Source organism: Sebastes umbrosus, chromosome 11 (genome assembly GCF_015220745.1).
Source record: "Sebastes umbrosus isolate fSebUmb1 chromosome 11, fSebUmb1.pri, whole genome shotgun sequence".
Taxonomy (NCBI): Eukaryota; Metazoa; Chordata; class Actinopteri; order Perciformes; family Sebastidae; genus Sebastes; species Sebastes umbrosus.
Genome location: NC_051279.1, coordinates 21,051,044 through 21,078,235, shown reverse-complemented (window position 1 = coordinate 21,078,235; position 27,192 = coordinate 21,051,044). Strand labels below are relative to the sequence as shown.

The 27,192-nt window shown below is 40.1% G+C and overlaps 4 protein-coding genes across 9 annotated transcripts; all 4 read left to right on the top strand.

The window, feature by feature from the left end:
- Nucleotides 1-306: 306 nt before the first annotated feature.
- Nucleotides 307-9,840, top strand: wdtc1 (WD and tetratricopeptide repeats 1). 5 transcript variants are annotated; one of them, XM_037785107.1, is made up of 16 exons: nucleotides 307-364; nucleotides 1,074-1,215; nucleotides 1,828-1,911; nucleotides 2,586-2,632; nucleotides 3,283-3,394; nucleotides 4,012-4,199; nucleotides 4,844-5,026; nucleotides 5,148-5,242; nucleotides 5,396-5,511; nucleotides 5,605-5,680; nucleotides 5,798-5,894; nucleotides 5,986-6,156; nucleotides 6,246-6,481; nucleotides 6,798-6,966; nucleotides 7,805-7,997; nucleotides 8,178-9,840. In XM_037785107.1, exons 2-16 carry the CDS (start codon nucleotides 1,150-1,152, stop codon nucleotides 8,373-8,375), a joined length of 2,031 nt encoding a protein of 676 aa, XP_037641035.1. In that variant the 5' UTR covers nucleotides 307-364; nucleotides 1,074-1,149; the 3' UTR covers nucleotides 8,376-9,840. The 5 variants fall into 5 exon arrangements, with proteins under 5 accessions (XP_037641035.1, XP_037641038.1, XP_037641033.1 ...); XM_037785110.1 differs by having other exon boundaries at nucleotides 310-467; nucleotides 6,801-6,966; XM_037785105.1 differs by having other exon boundaries at nucleotides 310-467.
- Nucleotides 9,841-11,110: 1,270 nt separating this feature from the next.
- LOC119496499 (transmembrane protein 222-like) lies at nucleotides 11,111-16,585 on the top strand. The gene is made up of 6 exons (XM_037783829.1): nucleotides 11,111-11,337; nucleotides 11,576-11,660; nucleotides 13,142-13,173; nucleotides 13,257-13,353; nucleotides 14,280-14,410; nucleotides 16,016-16,585. Exons 1-6 carry the CDS (start codon nucleotides 11,219-11,221, stop codon nucleotides 16,101-16,103), a joined length of 552 nt encoding a protein of 183 aa, XP_037639757.1. The 5' UTR covers nucleotides 11,111-11,218; the 3' UTR covers nucleotides 16,104-16,585.
- A 498-nt stretch (nucleotides 16,586-17,083) lies between these two features.
- On the top strand, nucleotides 17,084-19,912 carry LOC119497678 (trophoblast glycoprotein-like). Its single transcript, XM_037785958.1, has 2 exons — nucleotides 17,084-18,443; nucleotides 18,653-19,912. Exons 1-2 carry the CDS (start codon nucleotides 18,184-18,186, stop codon nucleotides 19,608-19,610), a joined length of 1,218 nt encoding a protein of 405 aa, XP_037641886.1. The 5' UTR covers nucleotides 17,084-18,183; the 3' UTR covers nucleotides 19,611-19,912.
- A 2,404-nt stretch (nucleotides 19,913-22,316) lies between these two features.
- On the top strand, nucleotides 22,317-26,291 carry kdf1a (keratinocyte differentiation factor 1a). 2 transcript variants are annotated; one of them, XM_037786211.1, is made up of 4 exons: nucleotides 22,317-22,690; nucleotides 23,020-24,065; nucleotides 24,434-24,508; nucleotides 25,557-26,291. In XM_037786211.1, the coding sequence occupies exons 2-4, from the start codon at nucleotides 23,039-23,041 to the stop codon at nucleotides 25,655-25,657; spliced, it is 1,203 nt and encodes a 400-aa protein (XP_037642139.1). In that variant the 5' UTR covers nucleotides 22,317-22,690; nucleotides 23,020-23,038; the 3' UTR covers nucleotides 25,658-26,291. The 2 variants fall into 2 exon arrangements, with proteins under 2 accessions (XP_037642139.1, XP_037642140.1); XM_037786212.1 differs by having other exon boundaries at nucleotides 22,319-22,690; nucleotides 25,572-26,291.
- The last annotated feature ends 901 nt before the right edge of the window (nucleotides 26,292-27,192 follow it).

Sequence of the window (27,192 nt, the reverse complement as noted above, 5' to 3'; positions counted from 1 at the left end):
ATGTGAATGACATCATCTGACAGGAAGTAAACATGGACCCAAACTGTTTCCTAGCTACGCAATTCCGTTGCAATTCCGTTGAAATGCACTAAAACGGAGCGTTTCAGACAGAGGGTAGATACAAGTATATTCAGGCAGACAGTTTGAGGAAAATAAGATTTTTTTTAACATTACAGCATGTAAACATGTTCTAGTAGAAACACAAAATACAAGTATGAACCTGAAAATGAGCACGATATGAGACCTTTAATTTGTAGGTGGAATGCTTTTATTCTGAAATAAAACCCAGAGCGGAAGTTATTGCTTGTTACGTGAGTGACGTGCTGGTCTCAGTGGGAGGAGGGTTGTGTTCATGTCACAGAAGGTATTAGCGAGAAATCCTGTCAACAAACTCACATAGAGTGTGATTTATCACGTTTATTAAATGGACATCTCTTGACAGAAGACATTTGAGTTGAAGGAAAGCGGTGAGATTGCTTTAGTAGCGGTGGATTAGAAAGTAAAGCGTCTCTAATGTTTACTGTTACATGAAGTGGACGGTGTGTTTAGCTAGCAAGGTAACGACTGCTAACGGAGCGCTAATAACGTTACTGGTCTCTTAAAGGCCCGATGCAGAGCTGGATAACTCTGATACCTGCAGGCTAACAGAGCCTTAATGTTAAATAACAGTCAGGTGTTTTGTGGAAACAGTCAGTGGATTATAATACTGACTGTAGCTGCATCAGCTAACATGCTAGTTAGCTACATTAAGTCGCCTTGTTGTTGCTGGTTGACGGTGAGCTGTGTGTGTTTAAGGCTCTGGTGTGAGCAAAGTCACAGTTACATGACATGTTTCAGCTGTTTTTAATGCATAATTAGTGAATACTTCAAAGGGTTACCACCTTCTCCTTACCTTTGCTCTATAACTGACACTAGAGTAAGGTGAAATCACTGCCTTCCTGTGTTATATCTACCATATCTTAATGTTTTTCCTTACCAAATCTTTATCTTATGCACTTTCTGCTTGGTAAAGCACTTTGAATTGCCATTGTGTGTGACATTTGCTATATAAATAAACCTGCCTTGCCTTGCAGCGCATTCTCCAAGAAAACAGAGTAAATGTCATCTGAGCTCTGACCCCTGGAAACCTCCAGCCCCAGATCCTAATTTATGTTTTGTGGTGAGGCCATGACTACTGTCAACATCACCAGAGACATCCTGCACAGGCAGATCAGAGTGAGTAAACAAAGTGTGCAGAGCATCCTGTGAGCTCAATCTATTACACAACGAACTGATAAAAACTGATGGAAAGATCCCTCAACCAAAAGGATTGTTTACATTTTGTGTTGATCCTTTCTTTATGTACAACACCTCTCTAGGGAGGACAAAGGAGGACGGTCTGCAGGACAGATAATAATGCACACAATGCATTTTCATAGACTAAGCTACTGGAGTTATCCTGCACTATACTCATTTTGAACAGTCTCTTCTGCACTATATCCACTTTTTTCAATAGACGTGTATCACAGCTGTTACCCTGCACTATATTCAGTTTTAACAGTTTTTCTTCATCTCCTTGTATTTTTATATCTGGTATATTTTTGTACTTTGCACTCTTAACTTTTTTACTGCCTTTTTACTAACATGTTTTGCACTATGGAACTGTGATGCTGGAAACTTGAATTTCCCTCTGGATCAATAAAGTTACTATCTATCTATCTATCTATCTATCAATCTATCAATCTATCAATCTATCAATCTATCTATCAATCTATCAATCTATCAATCTATCAATCTATCTATCTTATGTGCAAAAGTCTGATGGAGACTTTGATTCATGTCTTTTAGGACAATAATGCATCAGGCTTCCAAAGGTTCTACCATGTGACTGATCCTTTCATCAAAAGACTTGGACTGGAGGCTGAGCTTCAGGTCGGTGACAGCAAGTGTGTGTTTGTGTGTGTGGGAAAGGGAAAGAGAGAACATATTTCTGTGTATTATCAAACACCACTGTACCTTGTATGCGGCTGCTAAATGGCCATCTCTGTATGACTTTCGCATTAGTTGGCTCCTATATATAAATCGCTCCTTGGACTGGTTCCTTCATATCTGTGTACATACATGTACAAGAACCAAAATCAATATGGCCCGCGCTCTCACAATATTCTACAGATGTTGGTCCCAAAGGTTAGAACTAGGAGCTAGGCAAAAAACTTTTTAAATACGCTGCTCCTTCTTCCTGGAGTAATGTACAGAAGGACCTGAAATTGTCAGAGCTGGTTACTATGGGGGGAATTTAAGTCCATTCTAAAGGATCAAGAATGTGGCACTCTTGGTCGATATGATTTGCTCTTGAATTTCTCATTGAAGCATTTTTCTAGATTGACCCGTTTTGTGCAATATAGCTGTTTTTCTGTTGCATGAAAAACTGGATAGTATGCTCGTTCACTTGTGGCATGTAACTGTTGTATTTGTCTGCTTGTATTGTTTGTTTTTATTGTTGTAACAATGTCTGTGCTGCCCTCTTGGCCAGGTCACTCTTTAATCTCAATGAGTTTTTACCTGGTTAAATAAATTCTACCTATCTGTCTTCTCTGTCTCAACAGGGCCATACCGGCTGCGTCAACTGTTTGGAATGGAATGAACGAGGAGAGTAAGTCTTGTAAATTTCACCTTATGTACAATTATAGTCTCTGACCTGGGATCACTGGCTGCTTTACATCACTGTATAACTATAGTCTTATCCTTAGGTACTTTATACACACCGTATGTACCATGAAGGCCTATTATGGCTGGGTTATATGTCCAAATAAAATTAGTATGCTGTTATGTTTCAGTTCTAAATGATGCTGCTTCACTGCTTATTGCCAACAATGACACAACAGGCCAACCATGTCCCCAAAATTGTTCTTTAAGCAGTTGATTATTTAACGTTATCTCTGTTGATCCAGTTTGTTTGCTTGTTTCTATGGCTGCAGAAGGCTGTGTTTTCTGGTCAATTTGTTTCATATGTGGCAACGGGTGTTGAAATGGGCAGTAGACGGGATCACACCGGCCAAAACAAAAACAGACATTCCGTTCCGGTCTGGAATGGAAATTTCAAAAGGAGAACATACCGGCATTGTTGTCGGAGAAGCCAGTATTTCAACTTAGCATGTTTCCTAAATCTCTGATGACATATCAGGGACATTTTATGATTTATTACAGTAAATATATAACATATTGGTCCTTTAAATGGTATTAGTAGTTAAGAGCCTGAACAAATGTTGCTTGACCTGTCCTGGTGATTCTCTTTGTTTGCAGTTTACTGGCCTCAGGCTCAGATGATCAACATGCCATCATCTGGGATCCCTTCAGGCACAAGAAGCTTACAACTATGCACACAGGTCATGCAGCAAATATATTCTCTGTAAAGGTAAGGAGGGGCTGATTGTAAGATGGATACATTGGATGGTAGGAGGGGAAAGTGGGTTGAAATTATTTACAGGTGGCTGCATGTTGATAATCTAGTCATGATTTGATTAAAATGTGAAAATTCTGGATGTCATATGAACAATTGCTCTGCAGGTAAGACACTTTGCTCTGCCTCACCTCACCCCTTCTTTAGTTAAAAATGCTCTCTATGATACAAGTTCACTTCCTGCACATTAGGTGGCACTGTTGGCCATTTAATGAGACTTGTTTGATTGAAAACCATCTTTGTACAAGACACAATTATATTGCAGAATCGCCACAGGGGTATACCACTGTAGCTCCATCACAGAAAGCTTGGTAATGAGGTCAAATACTGGAGGGACTATGTTACAGCATAAGATGATGTGGAGGTGGCGTTTAAAGCTATTTATCAGACTATGATCCACAGCATAGAAATGGGAATATTAATGGACTGGTCATTTAATTTCTCTCTGTGTAAACACCTTTGCCTTAATCTGTGGTTACTGGCAATAATCAGATCACTATATGCTTGAAAGAGAAGCCTTCGGAAACGGTACTTATCAATTAATTGTGGTGTTTTTTTGTGTGTCCATACAGTTCCTCCCTCACTCCGGGGACAGGATTTTGATAACGGGCGCTGCGGACACAAAGGTCCACGTGCACGACCTGTCGGTGAAGGAAACCATCCACATGTTTTCCGATCACACCAACAGAGTCAAACGCATCGCCACAGCTCCCATGTGGCCCAACACCTTCTGGAGTGCTGCTGAGGACGGCATCATCAGGTTCGAAATTAAATCACCTTGTTCTGTTTAACAAAGGCAACAGATATCCCACGCCAGGGCTGCAGTCAAGTCCAACTTAATCGAGTCCAAGTCAAGTCCAAGACCAGGTCCAGTCGAGACCGAGTCCAGACCAAGTCCTAAGGCGGTTGAGACCAAGTCAAGACCGAGTTCATAGCAAATCGAGTCCTGTTCAAGACCATAATAGGCAATAGTGTCTTTCCAATGCTAATATGGTGATTAATGAGTTAGGATGGACAGAAATAATCTATCTATAAACAATATTGATCTATCCTCTAACATGAAACTAATCAATGCATAGAATTTAGGTTTGAGGATCATTACAGTCTAACGTTACATCCATAAACCTTGAATTTTATCTGATATTTGCTACTGATGTGTCTACTTCCTTTAATGTTCTGTATAACTGATCCCAAATCAGTAGCCAGGGACAACTTGACCAGTTCTCAATAGCTAAGCCTGACACCAAGAAAAGTCTGAGTCCAACAAGGCATGAGTCCAAGGCTTGTGCAGGACTTCAAAAAAGTTTACTCAAGAACAACCAAGACTAGACTTGAGTGCTACACCCTGTCCCATGCCTAATTTTGCTACAGCTAATGTGTTTACATTCTCCATGTTCACTACAGACAATACGACTTGCGAGAGAGCAGTAAGCGCTCGGAGGTGCTGATCGACTTGACAGAGTTCTGTGGTCAGCTGGTCGAGGCCAAGTGTCTAGCTGTGAACCCACGGGACAACAACTACCTGGCAGTGGGAGCCAACGGGCCTTTTGTTCGCCTCTATGACATCAGGATGATTAACAACTACAGGTGGGTTTGGGTTCTGACGTCATTCTGTGGTAATAATTATTCAACATCCGCTCAAATGTGGTTTTGACATAGACGTGCACAACTAGGTTTTAACCAGTTTTTTTTTTTTCGTTTAACACAGGAAATCTATGAGTCAGAGCACCTCAGCAGCTGTGCACACATTCTGTGAAAGACAGAAGCCGATCCCAGACGGAGCCGGGCAGTATTACGTTGCAGGTGCATATATGGTTTTAATTGTCAGGTATCCAATTTATTTAATGGGTGCATTTGTGTTCAAATTATATAGGAATGACATGAGGAAATGTGCAGGTTGAAAGGGACTGTGCAGGATGTGGTTGAATAACATTAGCTTCTGTTTGAATGCTCCAGGGCACCTGCCTGTGAAACTCCCAGACTACAATAATCGCCTGAGGGTCCTGGTGGCCACCTATGTCACCTTCAGTCCCGATGGCACTGAGCTGCTAGTTAACATGGGTGGTGAACAGGTAACGCTTCTTAGAACAAACAAGGAATGGTGAGAGGAGTTATCAATTTCTGTTTCTTTGTTTAAACATTACATTCGTATGGTTGTCTTCCAGGTGTATCTGTTTGACTTGACGTTTAAACAGAGGCCATACACTTTCTTGATTCCAAAAAAGTGCCAGTCATCAACAGGTAGGTCTGTGCCATATACATATATTAACAAAAAGTTCTCGAAGGGTGGCACATAAAAGTACATAAAGTACCATATCTCTAGATGTATTGGTGGTTTCTGAAACTTTTGCTTCCCAGGAGACGTACAGAACGGAAAGACAACCAACGGCGTCTCCAACGGAATACTCTTGCCAACCAGCCGTATTCGATTTGCCGGAAACGAGATGCGATCTAGGTTTGTCTTCTCACCCTGTCAGTGATTGACTGTTTAAAGGTTTGATCATGGACACACTTGAGTGATGTTTCCTCTGCTCTCTTTGTTTTAGTGCTGCTGAGCTCCCCGCTCACTTGGAGAAGATAAAGCAACAAGCCAATGACGCATTCGCACGGCAGCAGTGGACGCAGGCCATCCAGCTGTACAGTTTAGGCATTCACGAGGCCAGCTGCAACGCCATGCTGTATGGGAACCGCGCGGCGGCATACATGAAACGCAAATGGTAGGCCTCATTTTGTCGCCCGCGCAGAGATGATCACCTTCTCCTGAACGCCATAAAAGCAAGTGTTTGTTTACACGTGTGATTCACAGGGATGGAGACCATTACGACGCCCTCAGGGACTGCTTGAAGGCTCTGACTCTAAACCCTGGTCACCTGAAGGCTCATTTCAGGCTGGCGCGGTGTCTGTTTGAGCTGAAGTATGTGTCTGAAGCTCTGGAGTGTCTGGATGATTTCAAAGGAAAGTTTCCAGAGCAGGCGCACAGTAGTGCCTGTGATTCCTTGGATAAAGATATCAAGGCTGCTCTCTTCACCAAGACAGAAACAGGTAGAAAAGAGTGAACTGGTACTTTGCTGATTTGCAGTAGCTCTCATTTGTTAAAGAAATACAGTATGTACACAGTTTGATCTTGACATGAACATACAAACCACACTGCCACAGGATAATCCCTTTACTTACAAAGTATGCAAATGCAGTTGGGAGAGTGAAACGGCGCTAAAACAAATCTTTTGTACTGGTACTGTAAGTAAACAGCTGTCTTGTATGTGTGTATTTATGTTAGTTTTGCATTTCAAGAGTAACAGACAGCCCTTGTTTATTTGTAAGCGTAAAAGTATGATTTATTTTTTTTTCTCCTCACCAGCAGAAGATAAGAAGGCCAACAGCTCCATTCGATTCCACTCATTCAGTCGGAAGGAGTCCATCCCTGAAGACGAGCTGGTGCTGAGAGAGCGCAGCTTTGACTACAAGCACAGATACTGTGGGCACTGCAACACCACCACTGATATCAAAGAGGCCAACTTCTTTGGAAGGTCAGTAGATCTCACTTCCCAGTCTGATGAGGCCTCACTAGGGGGCAGTCACAAGCTCTGTGGCTCGAGACAGACAACAATAAATCTACAGTGGAGAATCAGTAGAGCAAAAACCTACAGTGAAAAGTAGCTTCCATTCATAAATGTAGGCTCTAGGTACTGTATCTACACGGTTGTGTGATTGAGCAACAGTCAAACATTTCTTATGAAGTTTAAAATATCCACTTTAAAATCACAAAGATCAATCAGACCTTACATCTGTATTACATTACACATAATGTAACACACAAAGCTCAGTTCCCATTGAATTGTATACATATATATATATATATATATATATAACTTTTTAAAATTTTTAATCTGCAGATTATTTTTTCTAGATTCATTGATTAATCATTTGGTCTATAAAATATCAGAAAATTGTGAAAAATGTGCATCCCAGTCTCTCAAAGTCCAAGGTGATGTCTTTAAATGTCTTGTTTTGTCAGTCCAAAACCCAGAGATATTCAGTTTAATATGATATAAAACAGAGAACATCAGGAAATCACCATATTTAAGAGGCTGAAAACAGCATTTTCTGCCATTTTTGCACTAAAAAATTACTTTTAACGTTTAATCCATCATCAAAATAGTTGATTATTTTTCTGTCGATCGATTAATCGTTGCAGCTCTACGCCAGAAGTGGGAAAGCCGTGGTTACACTCTTGTGCAGTGAAGTGAGCAATTGCTCTGTGAAAGAAGTTCAGTGTAAAACGGTTGCACAATTGCATGATCACTACGATGTGTCCCAAGAGCACTGCTCGTCACGCAGGTCTGAGTGGTTTCCTTTCCTCTACAGCAAAGGGCAGTACATTGTCAGTGGCTCAGACGACGGCTCCTTCTTCATCTGGGAGAAGGAGACCACTAACCTGGTGAGGATCCTGCAGGGGGATGAGTCCATAGTCAACTGCCTGCAGCCTCACCCCAACTACTGCTTCCTGGCTACCAGTGGTATCGATCCTGTGATTCGATTATGGAATCCTAGACCAGAGGTAAACAACTGAAACTCCGGAGCATTTATACATACAGTACATTCTGTTATATTTTGACAAAAGTTGGGCAAAATGTCAGCTCAGTTCATTTAATGTACAAAAAAAATATTTAAACATCCTTTACCATCACAGCTGATTCTGTATCCCCTTTCCCCTCCTCTCTACTTTCTCATAAAACAGACAGAGACTGAGAACGGGCGAGTGGTGGAGGACATGGAGAGTGCTGCTCAGGCGAACCAGCGGCGTATGAACGCTGACCCGCTGGAGGTAATGCTGCTCAACATGGGCTATCGCATCACAGGCCTGCGCGGCGTCGGCCCGGACGGCTCAGACGACGAAGACAGCTCAGAGGGACAAGTACAGTGTCGGCCAAGCTAAACAAACTCGTAAGCCATTCTAGAGAATGGATGTAGGAATGAAAGCGCTCTCCCAGCTCCTGTTTGAATCTTTATTTCCCCCCCCCAAATCTGACAGAAACATTGAGTGAATGTCATGTCACATCTCTGCACTATGCATCGCCCTCCCCTGTCCAAAGAGAGGACTGGCGGAGACCACTTTGGGGAGAGGAATTCATGGAGGGTGTAGAAGACGCCCATCTCGCCCACTTCAAAGCACCAACCTCAGCCGTCTTCCTCCACCCAGCCGGTGGCAGGGGGACACCTTTTGAGGAAAGCACCTTCCACGTCACCCCCCCCTCCCCGTTTCTCACGAAGAAGGAGGAGTTCAGCACTTGTCCCTCCTCAGGTTTATGTTGGAGAGACACACAACACGTAGAGGGAGAAGCCTGCGCTCGCTCGGACGACCTATTTTCAGGTCGGTGTGGCCACACAGTTGCAGTTTCCTCCGTGGAGGATCGGATCACAGACCAGAAGACGCTGGTGCTTTGCTGCATCTCCTGTCTGCTCTACAGTCGGGAGCTAAGAGTCTTAGTGCCCGCTCATCTCAGAAAGGCTGCACACCCAAGTCATTTATTCTAAGTATGACTTGGTCATATTTTCCGTTGGAGTTTTTTGATCACAGGAAGCCTAGAATTTAATTCTCACTCTCCAAGTTGTGAAAGTTGTGTTGTTGCTCCAATGAAATGTATTTATAAGCTTTGTTTAGTTTATAACCGTCAGAAAAAAATACAAGTGGTTTCTTCTGCCAAAGGTTGTCATTTCAATGGCCAAGGATTAATGTCTGCTTTATTTGTTTCATTGAAACATCATTTTGGCATAACTTACTCCTTTTAGTTAAAGAGGTTTTACTACAATAGATTGTTGGCGAGATCAACAAGATATCGACAGAAACATTTGTAAAAAAAAAATAACTTTCTAATACAGTTTTTTGTTATAAATCAAGTCCCATTGATTGCAAACGTTTGGCATGAAATGTCAGTGTGAAACTCCTGTTGGGTATAAGTGGGACACAGATTTTTGGTAATTTTAATTAATTCAAATTGAATTAAAATTACCAATTTTCATTTTTTGGTATATGGCAACTGGGCGCTAAATATTTGGTGGCGATAGGGTTCCTGCCTTCTAGCTGCGTGGCTCTAGCAATAGTCCTCTACTGCAGTCAGGTGTTCAGTCCTGCTTGCATGAGGCTTCTCTCACCATAGTTGTGGGCAAAAAAGAAAGGACACAGAGCCATCCCATCTGTTGCTCAGAGAACAGCTCATTCGGTCTTCTTTGCCCCCAAATAGGGTAATTATTAAGTAATGGGTCCTCAACAACATGCAACACTCGGCTTCCATGTGTTTTACTTTGTTCATTAATTTGACTCTGTTTTTCTTTGAGGGATCCTATAATAACCTTTGTTGCAAGCAAAGAAAAGAATAAAATTATTGAACACCTTGTCTGTATTCTCTTGCTTGTTTGTCCTTTTGGCGTAACAGTTACACAACAGATACAGCGGTACTGACACTTTACTAACTAGGCTGGGAAGATATACTGTAGGTGAGGCTGGTATGAACTTACTCATTCATCAGTGTCTGCTCTACTCCCTGCTTTGCTGACTATTGGGCAACAAATACAGTATGAGGACAGTACATCACAAGCATGAGTAGTTAGGAGAGCCTCTCCTAATGAGGTGACCCAGCTTTGGGGGGAGTGGAGGTTACAGTGATAAAAGCTCACGGCTGAGCCTGAGTTTTGGCTGCCAAATAGGGCTGAAACATTAACTATTTGTAGATGTTTGACAAATGACTGCCGAAATAATGTTGATTTTAAAGCACAAAAACAAACGATTACAATTTGATTACTATATTCTCTTATGCATATACAAAAGAGAGAAATAAAAAGTTGGTTTCAAAACCATATGGAAGTAGACAAGGCTCTAAGAAGCACTCTACAAACTACATTAAACAAAAATGGGAGAAAGAGTCAGATTCTATTCTAAGTACTCATTCATTACCCTATACTTGGGAAAAATACCAGAAATTGTTTTACACAAAGATAAATATTTAATAAATGTTTCTCTTGGCAAGTAGTAAGAAAGCCATAACTCGAAAATTGTTGCAGACTGATCCTCCAACATTGGACAAATGGTGGGGTATTATAAATGAAATATATTGTATGGAAAGACTCACATTTATTTTAAGGCTTACATTGGAAAAAAAAAGTATTGAGTACTGGGAAAAATGCATTGTGTATTTACACCGTTGATTGAAGTGTGACATTGTATATTAAGGTGTATTTACAAAAATGTACTGTGATCTGACATTGTAACACCCATGATGACCTCATGTTCTTTGTTTTCAAATAAAAAAAGTTTTAAAAAAAGAAAAGAAAAAGAAAATAATGTTGATTTTAAACCACATTAGCACATTCAATATTATAAAGTAGCCTTTTATAGTGTAAGATAAGAAGAGCTACATCCAACTGATTTCTCTTGTAGTTGGAGCAGTTCAGACATATTTTTATGAATAATCATACAACAAATAATAAGAAATGCTTAAACATAAATACAAAAAGAAAATAAATAAAAAATAATTTAGTTGTTTTGGTAGAAACGTTGAAACGACTGGAGCACCGCAGTACTTATTAATCCTGATTAAATTACGGCACGCAAACGCCTCAGTGGACGCTCAAATGACTCGTGTTGCATTCACTGACCGACGTTTTGGCTCGTTCTTCTCTGCTGCGGAGGCGATCAACTGCGCGCTTCCGCTTTCCACGCCGCCTGGCGCCGGCTGTGCGTCACTGTCATCATCTCATGTCACTACTCTACTCCAGGCAGTGATGGCGGAGGTGGACGATACCGACATCATCATGAACTACCACGGAGATTTCCTCAAAAGCGACAGAAAGAACAGCCGCTATCCGTACTGCGTCGTCTGGACGCCTATTCCTATTCTCTCGTAAGAAGCTCACATGTTGTTGTTCTAGCTGGCTTATAGCGAGTAGCTCCTGTTAGCAGCAGGTTGTTATTCTGCTAACATCAGATTAGAAGAAGCACATTTATGTTAGCCAATGGTTAAATCTCATGTTATCTATTTCCTTTTAGTGATTGCATTAAATGGACTCCAGTATATAGTGTGCATTCTGATACATAATGTATTGTTGTGTGTTGGGTGCTGGGTGCTCTCTATCCTGCAGGTGGGTGCTCCCCTTCATTGGTCACATGGGGATATGCACCTCTGCTGGGATCATACGGGATTTTGCAGGATCATACTTTGTCTCTGTGAGTATTGTTTTTTGTTTTTTTTGTATATATATATATATATATATATATATATATATGTATTTATCAGCTACAATAGGTAGTTTCACCTACTCAGTGTAATAATGGCTCAGCAGAGATAGAAATGAGATGTCATGCTGACTTGCAGAGTACATTCCTAATGAATGGGAGTTGCCAGCAGAGCTGAAGTACACAATAACTTCAAGCATAAATAATAGGGCTGTCAATGCATGATTGCATGATTGTCCATGATTAATCGCAAATTAATTATAATTTTTTTTATCATTTCAAAATGTACCTAAACGGGAGATTTGTCAAGTATTTAATACTCTTTTATTTATTTATTTATTTTTTTTAATTTATTTATTTGTTTTCCTTTATTTGGTTTTACTCAGACATTTACATAAACATACTTAATTAGATACAAATATGAAGTGAACCAACTTTTCCACTTTTTACAATGAAGTTATAGAACACACAAATAGAACAAGGGGTGCTTTTCATGTGAAATAAGATCAAATAAATAATAATAATAAAAAAATTACATTTAGAAAAAAATAAAACAATTAGACAAAAGAAGTTCGTTTTGGGGAAATATACTTTTTCCACTACTTCCAAAGAAAGTAATTCTCTCCATTACAAATATTTCATAAATTACATCATACCCGTTCTTTAATGACGGGGTATCTGGTTTAAGCCATTTCTTAGTAATTGCTTTTCTAGCAGCTACACTCAATATTCCAAATAAGTATGTTGTTTTAATATTTGTAGATGTTGAAAGTAGAAGACCAAACAGGAGTTAGTATTTAATACTCTTATCAACATGAGAGAGGGCAAATATTCTTGCTTTATGCAAATATATGTATATATTTATTATTAGAGATCAATTAACAACACAAAACAATGAGAAATATGGTCCAGAAACCCTCACAGGTACTGCATTTAGCACAAAAAATATACACAAATCATAACATGGCAAACTGCAGCCCAACAGGCAACAACAGCTGTCAGTGTGTCAGTGTGCTGACTTGACTATGACTTGCCCCAAACTGCATGTGATTATCATAAAGTGGGCATGTCTGTAAAGGGGAGACTCGTGGGTACCCTTAGAACCTATTTTCACTCACATATCCTGAGGTCAGAGGTAAAGAGACCCATTTGAAAATGGCCATGACAGTTTTTCCTCGCCAAAATTCAGCGTAAGTTTGGAGCGGTATTGAGCCTCCTTCGACAAGCTAGTATGACATGTTGGTACTGATGGATTTCTTAGGTTTTCTAGCTTCATATGATACCTTCACTCTAGCTTTAAAACTGAGTCCGCTACAACCTTCAAAAGATCGATTGCGTTAACGTGTTAAAGAACTTAATGGCTTTAAAACAAATTTGCATTACCGTGTTATTATTGCGTTAACTTTGACAGCCCTAATAAATACACGTGTATGATTCTTTAAATAATTTAAAATTTTACTTTTTCCCCCCAGGAAGACAACATGGGCTTTGGTAGACCAACAAAGTAAGTATTAATTAAAATATTATGTTTTAATAGTATTAATCACACATTTAAATGAACACATTCATTATTCACTAATATTACAGGTACTGGAAGCTTGATGTGGACAAAGTTTGTGGCAATGGTGCTGCTACATGGGACAAAGCAGTTCATGACGCATCTGAGGAATACAAATGTAGGCCGGTAAGACGATATGTAGGATTTTTGATACACATATGTCCACATTATTATTCATATTGTATTTTTGATAGATTTTTTTCCTCTTTTATCCAAACATTCCTACACAAAATGTAACAAACATTGGACATCGCGTGTACCGGTACATGCTTGCATACCTTCACATTCTATCCCACTTATACACAGACATGACTTTTGGTCTTGTGTGGGGGGACACAAGCACAATAGTCATAAATAACTAAATAAATGAATAATAATGATAATCCAAATCAAGTAAATCAGAAGAAGAAGGGAAAAAAAAAAAAAATATATATATATATATATATATATAAAATATATATATATATATATATATATATATATATATATATATATATATAAATATATATATATATATAAATATATATATATATAAATATATAAATATATATATATATATATATAAATATATATATATATATATATATAAATATATATATTAAAATGTTAAAAAAGAGAAATAATTAAAAAATATATCTTTAAAAAAAAGAAATATATATATATATATATATAGTATAAATTATAATAAAATGAGAGAAATAATAAAAAAAATAAAAAAATCGTACTATCTTAATATCTAAGGAAAGGATTAGAATCAGAATCAGAGATACTTTATTGATCCCCGGGGGGGATAGTCGCTTTTATATAAACATAAAGAAATGTAAGAAAATAGAAATAAAGGAGTAAGTGACATGTAAATGATGCACATAATGCTACAATATAAACACAAATATAAATAAGTACTAAAATTAAAAGTAAGTAAGTAAGTAAGTAAGTAAGTAAGTAAGTAAGAAAAGAAAGAAAAAATAAATCATGATTGCACTATACTAGAAGAGGGAAATACATGTTCAATTATTCATATTGTAATAACTACTTTTTCTGTTTTGTTGAAGCACAATCTGTGCTTAGATAACTGCCATTCCCACGTCGCTATGGCCCTCAACCTTATGCACTACGACAACAGCACGTCTTGGAACATGGCGAAACTGGCTACGCTGTCTCTTATTCGTGGGAAACATGTGAGGTGAGTATTTTAGCCTCGTTCTGCCATTTTCGTTACCATAAAGAACAATTCAGACCTAGAACCAGCCACACTTCCAGGCTAGCATCTCGTTCACAGGTTAATACATTTAGCTATAGAGTGTGTCTTTAATTTGTCTCTCTGCTGAAGCATGATGGTGGGATTTTCTTTTCCTATCATAAGTTCAATTGGTATGCAGTGCACCACTCTTTTGGGCAGTAATATTTGACTCCCATATAATTTCATCTAAGATAAAACAACAATTACTTTATTAACATTTATGAGATTTAGCTCCCATTACAATAAACACTTTTGGGGTTGAATGTTTTGGTCAAGGACACTTGACCCTAATGGTTTATCCACTCTAGGGCTGCAACTAATGATTACTTTCATTTTCCATTGATCTGTTGATTATTTTCTCGATTAATCAATTAGTTGTTTGTTCTAAAAAAAGACAGAAAATGGTGGAATATGTCCATCAGTGTTTACCCAAAGCCCAAGATGACGTCCTCAAATGTCTTGTTTTGTCCACAACTCAAAGATATTCAGTTTACTGTCACAGAGGAGTAAAGAAACCAGAACATATTCACATTGATGAAGAAAATTACTCATAACGATTAATCAGTTATCAAAATAGTTGGCGATTCATTTAATAGTTGACAACTAATCGATTAATCGTTGCAGCTCTAATCCATTCTGTGGTCTAGTTACTGCTGGAAACATGTCGATATATATAATAACAGATTTTCTGGTTTGTGTTTGTGCTGTTTGTTACATCACATCGGTTTGGTCAAATCAAGTCATTTTTATTTATTTAGAACAAAGTTACAATTCACAATTTTTTCTCAAACTGCTTTACAATCTGTACAACAAATACCCTTTACAACAACAGATACCCTCTATACCCTACATTTGATAAGGACATTTTAACGGGAAAAAATAGATAGCGACACAGGCGGGATTCCTCTTCCAGACGGACAGACACGCAGTAGGTGTTGTATTATACAGAGAAGACAGAAAAAGCAGTAGTACAATCACAAGTTAGCACTGAGGGGGAAATAAGGTTACTAACAGTACTGGGCCAAACACACCCAAAGCATCTTCATCACTAACATGTACACGGTCTTATTAAATTGCTCCGCTGCTGGACGCTAGTGAGCATTAAGAGACATATGGCTCAGAGAACCCCCCTCATTATTCTCTGCTGACCCACATAGAGACGTCACAGTTTCTGCTGCCTCTGCACATACACTCCCACGGCACAGCAGTCCTTTTAAACACAAGGGGAGTCGTGTAATTCATCACTGACAGCGGCGCTCCCCTCTGTGTCGCCGCTGAAGGTCACCTCTCCGGTGGGGCTCCCTGCACCGGCTGGGGGGAGAGGACAGTAGGACGCAGGCTAGGGTGTGTTCAGGGGAAAAGAGAGAGAGAGAGAGAGAGAGAGGAGTTGTGGGCCTCTGGGAGTAAAGATATTGGACCATGTGATACTTCAACGCACCTCATACGTCCTTGTCTTGTCTGTTTCACCCTCTCTGCCACACACACACTCCATAATCCAAGTGTCAATGATTACTCTAACACACATTACCCTCTCTCCGTATCCTTCAGCTGGGCGGCGTTCCTCAAGACCTGGCTACCCTTCTTCATGCTCTGCGGAGTACTCGGCACGTTCATCCTAACATTCAACCTCCAGTAGTGGAGCGAGAAGTTCCAACGGGATGACTCATAGACATTGGTTATACTTTATACATCGTCATTTGGCTGTTGACGTGAATGATGGTGATGTGTTTTTTGACGGGGACGGTTTGTTTGTACAAAAAAATGAAAGGACTTCATTGTGTGTTAGTGATGTATAGTCTACTCTCTAGGAAGGTATTTAAAGGGACAGTGTGTAGGATTTTGCGGCATCTAGCGGTACGGTTGCAGATTGCAACCAACTGAGTAACCCTCCGCTCACTCCTCCCTTTCCAAGACTGTGGTAAAGTGAGCCACTGAGTGCAAAACCGTGTTAACACCGTTTGTCCCGCTCAGAGGTCATTCTTACTATGATAACACAACTTTAGGAGCAACGGAAGTCAGACGGCGGCTGGCGGTACCACGGTTTTGCACTCTGTGAAGAGGACCCGCTCCCTATGTAGATATGAAGGGCTCATTCTAAGCTAAGGAAAACACAACGATTCTTAGTTTCAGGTGATTATACACTAATGAAAACATAGTTATGAATATTATATTCCATTTCTGCTAATAGATCCCCCTAAATGTTACACACTGTTCCTTTAAAGGGGACATATCGTGCTCATTTTCAGGTTCTTACTTGTATTTTGTGTTTCTAATAGAACATGTTTATATTCTGTAATGTTAAAAAAAAAACTTTATTTTCCTCGTACTGTCTGCATGAATATACCTGTATTCACCCTCTGCCTGAAACGCTCCGTTTTAGTGCATTTCAACAGAATTGCAACGGAATTGCGTTGCTAGGCAACAGTTTGGGTCCATGTTTACTTCCTGTCAGCTGATGTTATTTACATACACTGCAACAGGAAATAAACTGGGACACATTTAGAATGTTTACATTTGAAACCGTGTAATGGTCTAAATATTGTATATTTATGACATCACAAATGGACAGAAATCCTCACGGCTTGTTTCAAACCCACAATTTCTGAATACGGGCTGTGTGTATTTCTCCGTATATTGAGCGTTTTGATAGTTTAACAGTATTTATAAAGCATCTAAACCTGCTTTATAATATAAAAGACATGAAAATCTCACTTTTTACGATATGGGACCTTTAAGGGCAAAGCCTCGCTGTTTGTGTGTAGTTTTACAATCAATAGCATGTTAAGTATTTATGATTTAGTGAGGCGAATAAGCTACAATATCTTCAAAATTCACCATTACTATTTCTCACATAATGGGTTCTGTTTGTGTTTTGCTTATTAAGAGTATTATATGAGTATTACACCACAGTGGAGCGATACTGTTGAATCCAGAGATGTACTTTTTCGAAGAAAGGCAGATGATGAATGTGTTTCCGGACTGGCTAATGTACATTTCAGTGATGAATCGCCACAAAATGGATCACGAAATCTTAACGCTGAAAGTATTCATCAATTATTTGTCTAAGAGATATGAGCCGCTACCAAAGATAGAAATGATGTAGGATCCACATGTGAAAAATAGTGGTGTTGCGCTGTAAAAATGTGCCCTCCTTTCAATCCTCTTTCCTGTGGTGTATAAAGACAAATGTGTTTTCTTTAACATTAGTGTATTATTTGCTTCTCTCCAGACAGAATTTGAAGGCTTTCTTTGTGCATTCTCCTGCTAAAATGTTACTTTAACTTTTAATTATGAGCACTACATTACATTTTTGCATCCGTTTTTGATGCTATATTCCCAAAAGAGTTTTATTTATTATTGTATATCAGTGTGATATTTCTGTTCCTGTAACCTTATTTTGGATGTGCTGTATACAACGCTCCCCTGGCAGACTGGTGTAGGTCACAGGCTGTGGATGCTCTGATCGTCCTCTGTACCTTTAAGGGAACCACGCACCTTTTTCATCCAGCAGATTCTGCGTGATATGAACTACCATCAATTTACGGGAGCCTTTATTCCCAGCGTGGAGCACATGAGAAGGGGTCGATGCTGGAGAACTCTCCGCAGCATTTGATTAGTTTGAGAAAACAAAAGATCTGAATTTAACTTGTTAATCCACATGGAATTAAGTTTTTATTTCCTGCTAATCTTTGTTTTTAATTGAGTATAATTCAGAGATGTGTGCTTTTGCAGTCCGTGTGTTTTTGGGAATCCTCCTCTGTGCACCGTACCAGTGCTCGGAGTGTCCTTTTGGCTGCGAGTGTTTTGCCGTCACTCGCACAGTGAAATGTGTTTCTAAGGATCTGCTCACGGTGCCACAAAGTATCCCAGGATTTGCACAGACTGTCATCGTCACAGGGAATAATATTCACCAGATTGGACCCGATTCCTTTACAGAGCTGGAGAATGTCACCAACATCATTTTAAGCAATAATAGGTGAGAATGTCTGTGTTTTGTTTGGTTTCATTCATGTATATTGAGCCATATTTGGATAATATGACTAACTTTGTTGATGTGTATCTAATAAATGGCCTCAATAATGTTTATTTCTCTGAATGTGTTTTTATTTGTTTACTCTTGAGTTGTGTTTAATATTGATAGTAGACGTCTAAAGACAGATGTTACAGTGTCAGTCATCTCCACAGGATCACAGAGATGGCGTCCCACAGCTTCTCAGCCCTCATCAACTTGCGCTTCCTGGACCTCAGTGAGAACCAGCTGGCCCTCATCCATCCAGAAGCCCTCAGCATACCCGGCAGCCCCCTTCAGGAGCTCAACCTGAGCCACTCGCTGCACAACTTCACCGCCCTGACGGACCTCACCACGGCTCTGCGCTGGGGTGGCCTCAGCGGGCTCCTCCGCCTCGACCTCTCCAGGAACCACCTGGCCCTGCTGCCCCCGGGGACGTTCTCCCACCTCCCAAACCTGCAGCAGCTCTTCCTCACCAACAACTCCCTGATGGCCGTCTACAGTGGAACCTTCTCTGGCATGAACCACCTGGAGCTGCTGGACCTCACCCACAACGTCTTCGTGACCTTTAGGGACGACGCTCTGCAAGAGCTGGAGAAGCTCGGGAACATCCGTATCCTTCTGGGCGACAACCCCTACACCTGCTCTTGTGAGATCAGTCATTTCGTGGCCTGGTTGAATGAATCGAGAGCTCAGGTGGATGTGGACGCTGTGAGGTGTGCCTCACCAAGAGGGTTGAGCGACACCCGGTTGCGAGGGCTCGGCGTCCACGCCATTGGATGTGATGTTGTTCCAGTCCAAGCAGAGGTGGCTGACCTCACCTTGCAGACGTCCTACGTCTTCCTGGGGCTGGTGCTGGGGTTTGTGGGCATGGTCTTTCTCTTCGTGCTCTACCTGAATCGCAAAGGTATGAAGAAATGGATCATCGAAATTATGGATGGATGTCGGGACGTTCTGGAGGGATATCACTACCGATACGAGCTTGACTCGGACCCTCGGCTGGGGCAAATCTCTGCAGATAACGGTGGCAGCAGGGCGCAAGGGCATTTAGGATTAGCTCTGCCGAGTGACACCTGTATTGCTCAGCTTCCTGCAGACACACAGGTCAAACAGCTGACAGCCTCTAACCTATGATCCTTTAATGAAGCATTTGAGGAAGATGTAGATGTGAATAGTTTAAGCAGGTAGATTTACAATTCATGTTTTTGAGCTTCCTGTACATACTGCAGTTATAACTGATAAATCTCACCTTAAAAGTGCCTTTGTGTTTTCGAGGCACTTGTATCTGTAAATTGACCTTAATATTGTGTGTAATCGATTAGTTGTCAACTATTAACGTAATCGCCAACTATTTTGATAATCGGTTTGGGTAATTTTTTAAGAAAAACATGTTAAAATTCTGTAATTCCAGCTTCTTAAATGTGAATAATTTCTGGTTTCTTTACTCCTCTATGACAGTAAACTGAATATATTTGAGTTGTGGACAAAACAAGACATTTGAGGATGTCATCTTGGGCTTTGGGAAACACTGATCTACATTTTTCACCATTTTCTTACATTTTATACCAAACATAAATAATTAACAGATTAATCAACAATGAAAATAATCGTTAGTTGCAGCCCTATTTATTATAAAAGATATAATACATACATGAAAACTAACATCCTGCATCTCAATTTGTGTGGTTTCTATGCATTTTGGTATTAGTATGACTTTAAATATCTTAACATACTGCAGAAGACTGAAACTTTAATCCATAGACACCCAGTTTATTTTATTTTATAAGATTAATCCTTAAATAAACATGTAGCTTTATTGTGCTAGAATGTTACCTGTATAGTAATATTAAAAGGAATAGATATTAAATCTACTGTATGATATGAAACTTGTATTTACATGAATTATGAATAAAATCAACTTTTGATGTATTTAACTTTCTTGTGCCCCTGTTTCATTGTGACTGCAGTGAAACCACAAGATACTACCACGCTACACAGATTCATATATTTCCCCAGGTGAGGTGCCCCCACTATTTCAGCTCAACGAGCGGATGATTAAGTGTTTCCATAGAGGGAGAAATAGGGCAGAATGAAAGATATCGCTTGGAAAACACCTGCTGGCTCTGCAGCTGTGCACCTCTGTATGCACGTCACACCTACCGTGTATGTGTGTGTTCACAGCATGTTTGTGCACATGTGAACAAGTCCACTTGTCACAAACCTTATGAAAAAGCAGTATACTTCAAGTTTACTTTATGAAGTATACTTAAATAAAGTTCAAGTATATATTTCCCAAGTATACTTTATGTAGTAAGTATACTAATATCAATGTACTGGTATACTTATAAGTGTATTGCTTTAATATTTCTTGGGACTAAATTGGCCCGCTTTTTATTTTATTAAAGTATACTTTTAAGTATACTTTTAGTGTAAGATTAGTAAACTTTGAGTACACAACATTTAAGTCTTATTTTGTACTGCAACTATACTATAAGTATACAGATAGTGTACTAGTTTTATACTTGTAAGTGTACTACTTCAATACTTCTTGGGACTAAAATAGGCCCTCTTTTTAGTTTATAAAAGTATACTTTAAGTGTAAGTATTGTACTGATAGTTTACTAGTTTTATACTTGTAGCCCACTTTATAGTTTATGAAACTGCATTCTAAAGTATACTATCAGTAAACTACTAGTTTAATAGTTTTTATACTGCAAGTATACTTGTATATATATCCATGGATCACTCATATAGAATCTTCTTAACCTTTCTAGGGTATTTACTTAATTATTAATTATTATTTTCTACGTGCTGTTTTCTTTTTTCTCTACATTTATTTAATTAGTTAATTTATTAATTTATTAATTAATTTATTTATTTATTTAAGGTTTCTATCTTACCACTATGAACTATACTACTGTAGTGCTTATTACTTTTAATTCTAACTAACTCATACAATTATTTTTTTAAATTATTTTTATGTTATTTTTTCTGTAACTTCACCTCTAGGGGTGGGAAGAAGGCTGGACTTGTCTCTGTGTTGGAGTGGGAGACGATGTGTGTATTTATGTATGTACATATTAAATGTTGAATGTAAGATATATATTTTGTTTGTATTATGGCACCGGTGTTATGTTTTGTTATGTTTGTTATGCTATGTTTGGAAAAAAAGGAATAAAAATAATTTCCCCCCCAAAAAATAAAGTATACTCTCAGTAAACTACTAGTTTAATAGTTTTTATACTGCAAGTATACTTGTATATATAATTGTAGCCCACTTTATAGTTTATGAAAGTGCACTTTAAAGTATATCCAGCAAACTACTAGTTAAATAGTTTTTATACTACATGTATACTAACTTATAATTTTCTTAAGTATATCTTGAAAAAAAGATTAAATACAAGTATAAGCCAAGTATACTTAGACTTTTCTGTATACTTGTCAGTATGAGCCAATGAGCCAACTTTTGTTAAGTATCTCTCTGATAAGTATATAAAAAGTAAATTTAAAGTATACTCTCTTATTCTAAGTTTAAAAGAAGTAAAAGCACACTTGATAAACTTATTTTTGGTATAAGGGCATGTAATGAATTTCATCATCAGTTACCAATGTGAGCTTACTATGGAAATATTTCACTTTAAGATCAGATTTTTGCAGAAATGTTCTCATTTTTTTCTTTGTTTTTATTCTCTGCTCATCTTTTATTGCCTTGTCTTCCTCTTTCTGTTGTCTTTTATTGCCTTGTCTTCCTCTTTCTGTTGTCTTTTATTGCCTTGTCCTCCTCTTTCTGTTGTCTTTTATTGCCTTGTCCTCCTCTTTCCTTCTTTCTGTGCTCTTATATCCGCCTCGCGTGACGTCACGGCTCACCTGTGGGTGGGTGTCGGATCTGGGATTAGCTGTAGCCGCAGGTAATAGCCAAACATTGGGAGACTCACGGCAACACAGTGCTACATACCACAAGACAAGAGTTTTACAAAAACGGAGACGACGCTTAATGAGCTGAGTTGCTCGATTGAGTCAGCCGACTATAGGTTTGCAGAGTGTGTTGTTTATTGGAAGTCACCTGGAAGTCTGTGGGCGTCACAGATCTTCCAGTCTTTCTTTCTGTGTTTGAAGCGCTAGCAGAAGTTTTCTCTGTGTGAGACTTCCGCGGTTTGCTCGCCGAACAAGTTATCCGGTGATAAAAGACAACCACAAGTGTTTCTTCTTATGCGGTAAGTGAACGTTTTGTGAGTAAAACTAAAAAAGGTTAATAGTTGAATGAGGTTTGGTGTGAACTATTATTCCTGAAGGCCAAAACAAGCTTTAAGAGCCAAATGATTATCAGGCCAAGCAATCAATGCACTCAGGTTTATTTACATGCTCTGGGTTTCCTGGGAGGTTGATAAACTGGCAGCTTGTGTGTTTATACTATTCTTAAATGCATGTTACTTTAATGTGTCATGGTGCTTTTATTGCTGCAAGCTTGTGTGGCAACAAAAAAAAGGGGGTTGGTTTACACCTGGTTATTATTTCTAAAACATGCCTCTCCCACACACACCAGGTCCCAGGTATTCTGAGCCATGCCTGGCCACAGCACAGGGGCTCCCCAGGTGTCCCGCCACCACAAGCACCACAGCTCCAACTCCAGGGCAGACAAGCACCGAACCGGTCGGACTATATCCAGGGACAGCACGGCCAGCCAGGACTCCTACAAGGATCCTCACGAGCATCACACTGACCACTCCCGGTATTCAGAGAACAAGTACGGTCGCAGCAAAGGCCACCCGAGGAATGGCACCAATCGGGGCTCGGAGACTATAGGATTTATTCCTGGGTCGGCAGACAACGCGCCTGCCAGCAGACATGCCTGTGGCTCCTGTGCCTCCATGGGCTGGAGTGGCTGCAAGGCTCTTATCTGCTGTGTACTGACCTGTGGATTTTATGGCAGCAGAGAGCCCTGCCTGCCTGTCAACGAAAGCTCCACAGACCATCCCCCTAAAGTAGGCAGCGAGCCTCACCCTCCCAACGGCATGGCTGTGAGCAACCCCACCTGTGGCGTCCCTTTGGAGTCCAGCAAGTCTACCAAAGCCTCCAAGCTGCCCACGAGCGACAGCTTCCGCTACCCAGATGTGCGCATCGCAGGTCAGACGGTCAGGTACACGGTTGCTGCCCCCAAACGAACCCGTGTGGCCGGCAAGGGAGAAAGCCAGCGGCCCATCAGCAACACCAGCCTGCTGTCCCGCGAGGACTATGACTTGGACGACCTGAGCGACACGGGCACAGACATTGACTCTCTTATCACCAAGAAGCTGCTGGAGCTCTACGCCCTGCACCAGATCGACCAGCTGGCCAAGTGCACCTCCGACTCATCGTTCTCCCGCAAGACCAACGAGATCAGCGAGCTCATCTACAGCATCGCCCAGGACTACAACCTGGAGGAGCAGGAGGCCGAGTGCAAGCTGGTGCACGGGGTCATCCGCATCAGCACGAGGAAGGGCAAGAGGAACAAGAGCCACCAGTCGACGGGGCAGCGTCCCAACGGGAGGAGTGACGGGACTCTCCCCGACAGCGGCAACGAGACCATGACCAACACTTTTAGCAGTGACTGTAAGACTGTCATGCAACATTTTTTAAACCAATTAACATTAATAATTACTGCTGTATGAGTATTTATAACAACTTTTTTTTCACCACCATCTGGCTGCAGCACACTAAATATATCAATCTGTCTTCCTTAAATGACTCATAGTGTCGGTAGGAATGCTGCTTTTGTTTGGATTTTAAGCCCTAATACACCAGGCAGTGACCTAACAATAATTGGTTAATCTTAAGCAAGTTGATACAGGTACACGCCGTCTTGTATTGCACAATAGCCCAGATGACCGGATTAATTCTGAAATGAGAGTGCATTAATGTCTGTTGATGCTCCTTGTCTGCTTGTGCTCATTTTTTGTCTTTTTCGTCCTGTGCTGCAGTTCCAGAGGTGAAAGTGTCCGAACAGACGCCATCGGATGAGCTGGCGAGGAAAATGAGACTTAACAGCGGGAGAAGTGAGTACATAACTTGCACGTAGACACATTTATGTCTTCCTCTGGGTCGATGTAAATCCACATGGGCTGTCAATTGATTGAAATATTTAATTGCATGTAAATTACATTTTTTTATCTGTTCAAAATTTACCTTAAAGGGAGATTTGTCAAGTATTCTCAGCGATGGAAGTGGGCAAATATTCTTGCTTTATGCAAATGTATGTATATATTTATTATTGTAAATCAATTAACAAAACAAAACAATGACAGATACTGTACAGAAACCCTCACAGGTACTGCATTTAGCATAAAAAATATGTTCAAATCATAAAATGGCAGACTGCAGCCCAACAGCTGTCAGTGTGCTGACTTGACTATGACTTCCCCAAACTGCATGTGATTATCATAAAGTGGGCATGTCTGTAAAGGGGAGACTCGTGGGTACCCATAGAACCCATTTTCATTCACATATCTTGAGGTCAGAGGTCAAGGGACCCCTTTGAATAGGTCTTTGCGGTCTATTGTACCTGCTTGCAGCTGCAGGCATGTTCTCACCTCCTCTCTACTTTCCAGTAACATACCACTCTTTAACCAGTGAAAGCCCCGCATTCCTGCCCTATTCTCTGCATATCACAATCCCTCCGCTCATTAGCCGCCTCCTCCTCCTCATCTGCCACCTTACACCCACCCATCAATCTGCCTCGTTCTCCCCCTCCAGCTCAGCGGTCATGCTACACCACCTGCCACAGCGGCGGATCGAGTCGCATTAAATATATGCCACGTAATGTCCCGTGGTTTATTATGTAGTTTTAGCGAACAACTTGGGTTACAGATGGATTTTCCGCGCAGCAGCCTCTCTTTTTTTGTCGTTGTTGTGCGGAGAGGCGGTTTAAAAAGGACGGGGTGTCCTGTTACATGTCTTTGAATGAGGGTACACCACAATTGTGTGTTTCCACAACTTTCACATCGTGGCCTGGGAATGTGTCAGCGTCTCGTGTGAAACCTTTGTGCATGAAATGTAACATTTCCTTCTGCTTTTTTCTACGTTTTTATTTTGCATTTAATAAAGCTCCTTCTCTCACAGCGTTCTCCTCCAGCACCGCCACAGCCTACTCGCCCTACCATCACGGCACCGAAACAGACTTTTCAGGCGCTCCTCTTCTCCTCTGAAGGGTGACGCAGACACAAGTGATGTAGCCAACTAAATGGACGATGTTATCCTTCTGCTATTGTTTTGTTGTTGTTGTTGTTGTTGCTGTTACTGAGTGGAGCACCTTTTACCCTGGGCGGTGGTACTTCTGCTTTTAGTGGTCCGGCTAATGTTTGCTATTGGAGTGTCATTTAATAAGTTCGTGGGACCTTTTTGCTCTCCAGCAAATGACCCAGCTGAGGAAACAATTATTTTTTTACACAGGGAAAGACAATGCAGGTTGTTATGTATTTGTATGCAGCGTTTAAAGTTGTTTTCAGAAAAAGAAACATGACTACACTCCATGCAATCTCAGCAGTGAGGCCGGAGGATAGAGACTGATGGTAGAACGTAACCGTCCTCATTCTTGTCTGTGATTGTTTATACAAGCCATTGTGCATGTACCGTACGTATGTATATATGGGCTTATTGACTCCTGCCAGCTAGATTCCTTGAAAGCATGTTTTGACTGTTTGACTGTTTGATTATTTTAACTGTATTGTTAAGCCATATTTTGATGTACATATTTTTATGTCAATGTTACTCTCTGGGTTTTTAAACCGTTTTTTATTCAGACAAGTCCTGTTTTTAACAAAATAAAAAGCTCCTCGCTTGTTTATGCCTTTTCATGTGCACCCAAGAAGGAAATATCTTTATAGTAATGGTGTTTAAGTCATCTATATCTCATTTTAGCTTATAGAAAATTAGCTTTTCATCAACTTATTTGTTCTTTCTCCACACAAGCCAAACTAATCTATTCATGCAGTTTGAATATATATATTTGAGTTGCAATTATTTTCTCTCATATATCAACAAGTCTTTCTTTTTGTAATGCTGTGTCTTTAGCCTACTTTTCCTCTTTATCTCTTTGGATTATTGTTGTCAGGCTCATCTCCCCGAGGTCACTGTGATGTGCCAGGCAGGCTTATCCCGCCCTCAGCAAAAGAAAGAACTCGTTTGGCTGGTTCTGACAAAAAGGAAATAAAATCCTGGGGTTTGTCTTTGTCATTTATAGTAGAGGGAAGAAGCAGTACACAAAACCGGGAACTTATCCTGAACTCGGGGTCAAATGAACTGAACTATATGAACCAATAATGTATATTTATGCAAGATATACATTAGTTTTAAAAGTAGTTTTCCTTTTAGACGACAGTTCTGTAGTTGTCGCTGCCACCTAGTGTGTAATAATACGCATATAATGAGCACTAAAGACACAAAAACAAATGTGAAGACTTCAGAAATGTATTGTAACAGCACAGAATAAAGCAGATAGCCGCACAAGCATCAAGAGAATGATTATAAAACATTCGTGGAACAATGTGATTTATACTGAAAATAGGTGAAACGTATTTGTAGAAAATCTGAGTTCTTCTGTGCCAAACGTTGAGCTCTTGTTGCAGTTGCCCTGTGTAACCCCGTTTCCTCTGGCTCTCTGCCCCCGCCGGCACATTCCTGTTTTACCTGTATGAGGTGTCATGCAAAAGCTCACTGTTTCACAACTAGCATACCACAGGCT

Coding starts and splice junctions, on each gene's coding strand:
- wdtc1 (XM_037785107.1), top strand. CDS start 1,150: ATGTTTTGTGGTGAGGCCATGACTACTGTCAACATCACCAGAGACATC. Junction 3,395..4,011: donor CAAATATATTCTCTGTAAAG/GTAAGGAGGGGC, acceptor GTGTCCATACAG/TTCCTCCCTCACTCCGGGGA. Junction 6,967..7,804: donor GAGGCCAACTTCTTTGGAAG/GTCAGTAGATCT, acceptor TTTCCTCTACAG/CAAAGGGCAGTACATTGTCA.
- kdf1a (XM_037786211.1), top strand. CDS start 23,039: ATGCCTGGCCACAGCACAGGGGCTCCCCAGGTGTCCCGCCACCACAAG. Junction 24,066..24,433: donor CAACACTTTTAGCAGTGACT/GTAAGACTGTCA, acceptor CCTGTGCTGCAG/TTCCAGAGGTGAAAGTGTCC. Junction 24,509..25,556: donor GAGACTTAACAGCGGGAGAA/GTGAGTACATAA, acceptor CATTTAATAAAG/CTCCTTCTCTCACAGCGTTC.
- LOC119497678 (XM_037785958.1), top strand. CDS start 18,184: ATGTGTGCTTTTGCAGTCCGTGTGTTTTTGGGAATCCTCCTCTGTGCA. Junction 18,444..18,652: donor ATCATTTTAAGCAATAATAG/GTGAGAATGTCT, acceptor TCATCTCCACAG/GATCACAGAGATGGCGTCCC.
- LOC119496499 (XM_037783829.1), top strand. CDS start 11,219: ATGGCGGAGGTGGACGATACCGACATCATCATGAACTACCACGGAGAT. Junction 11,338..11,575: donor ACGCCTATTCCTATTCTCTC/GTAAGAAGCTCA, acceptor TCTATCCTGCAG/GTGGGTGCTCCCCTTCATTG. Junction 14,411..16,015: donor ATTCGTGGGAAACATGTGAG/GTGAGTATTTTA, acceptor CGTATCCTTCAG/CTGGGCGGCGTTCCTCAAGA.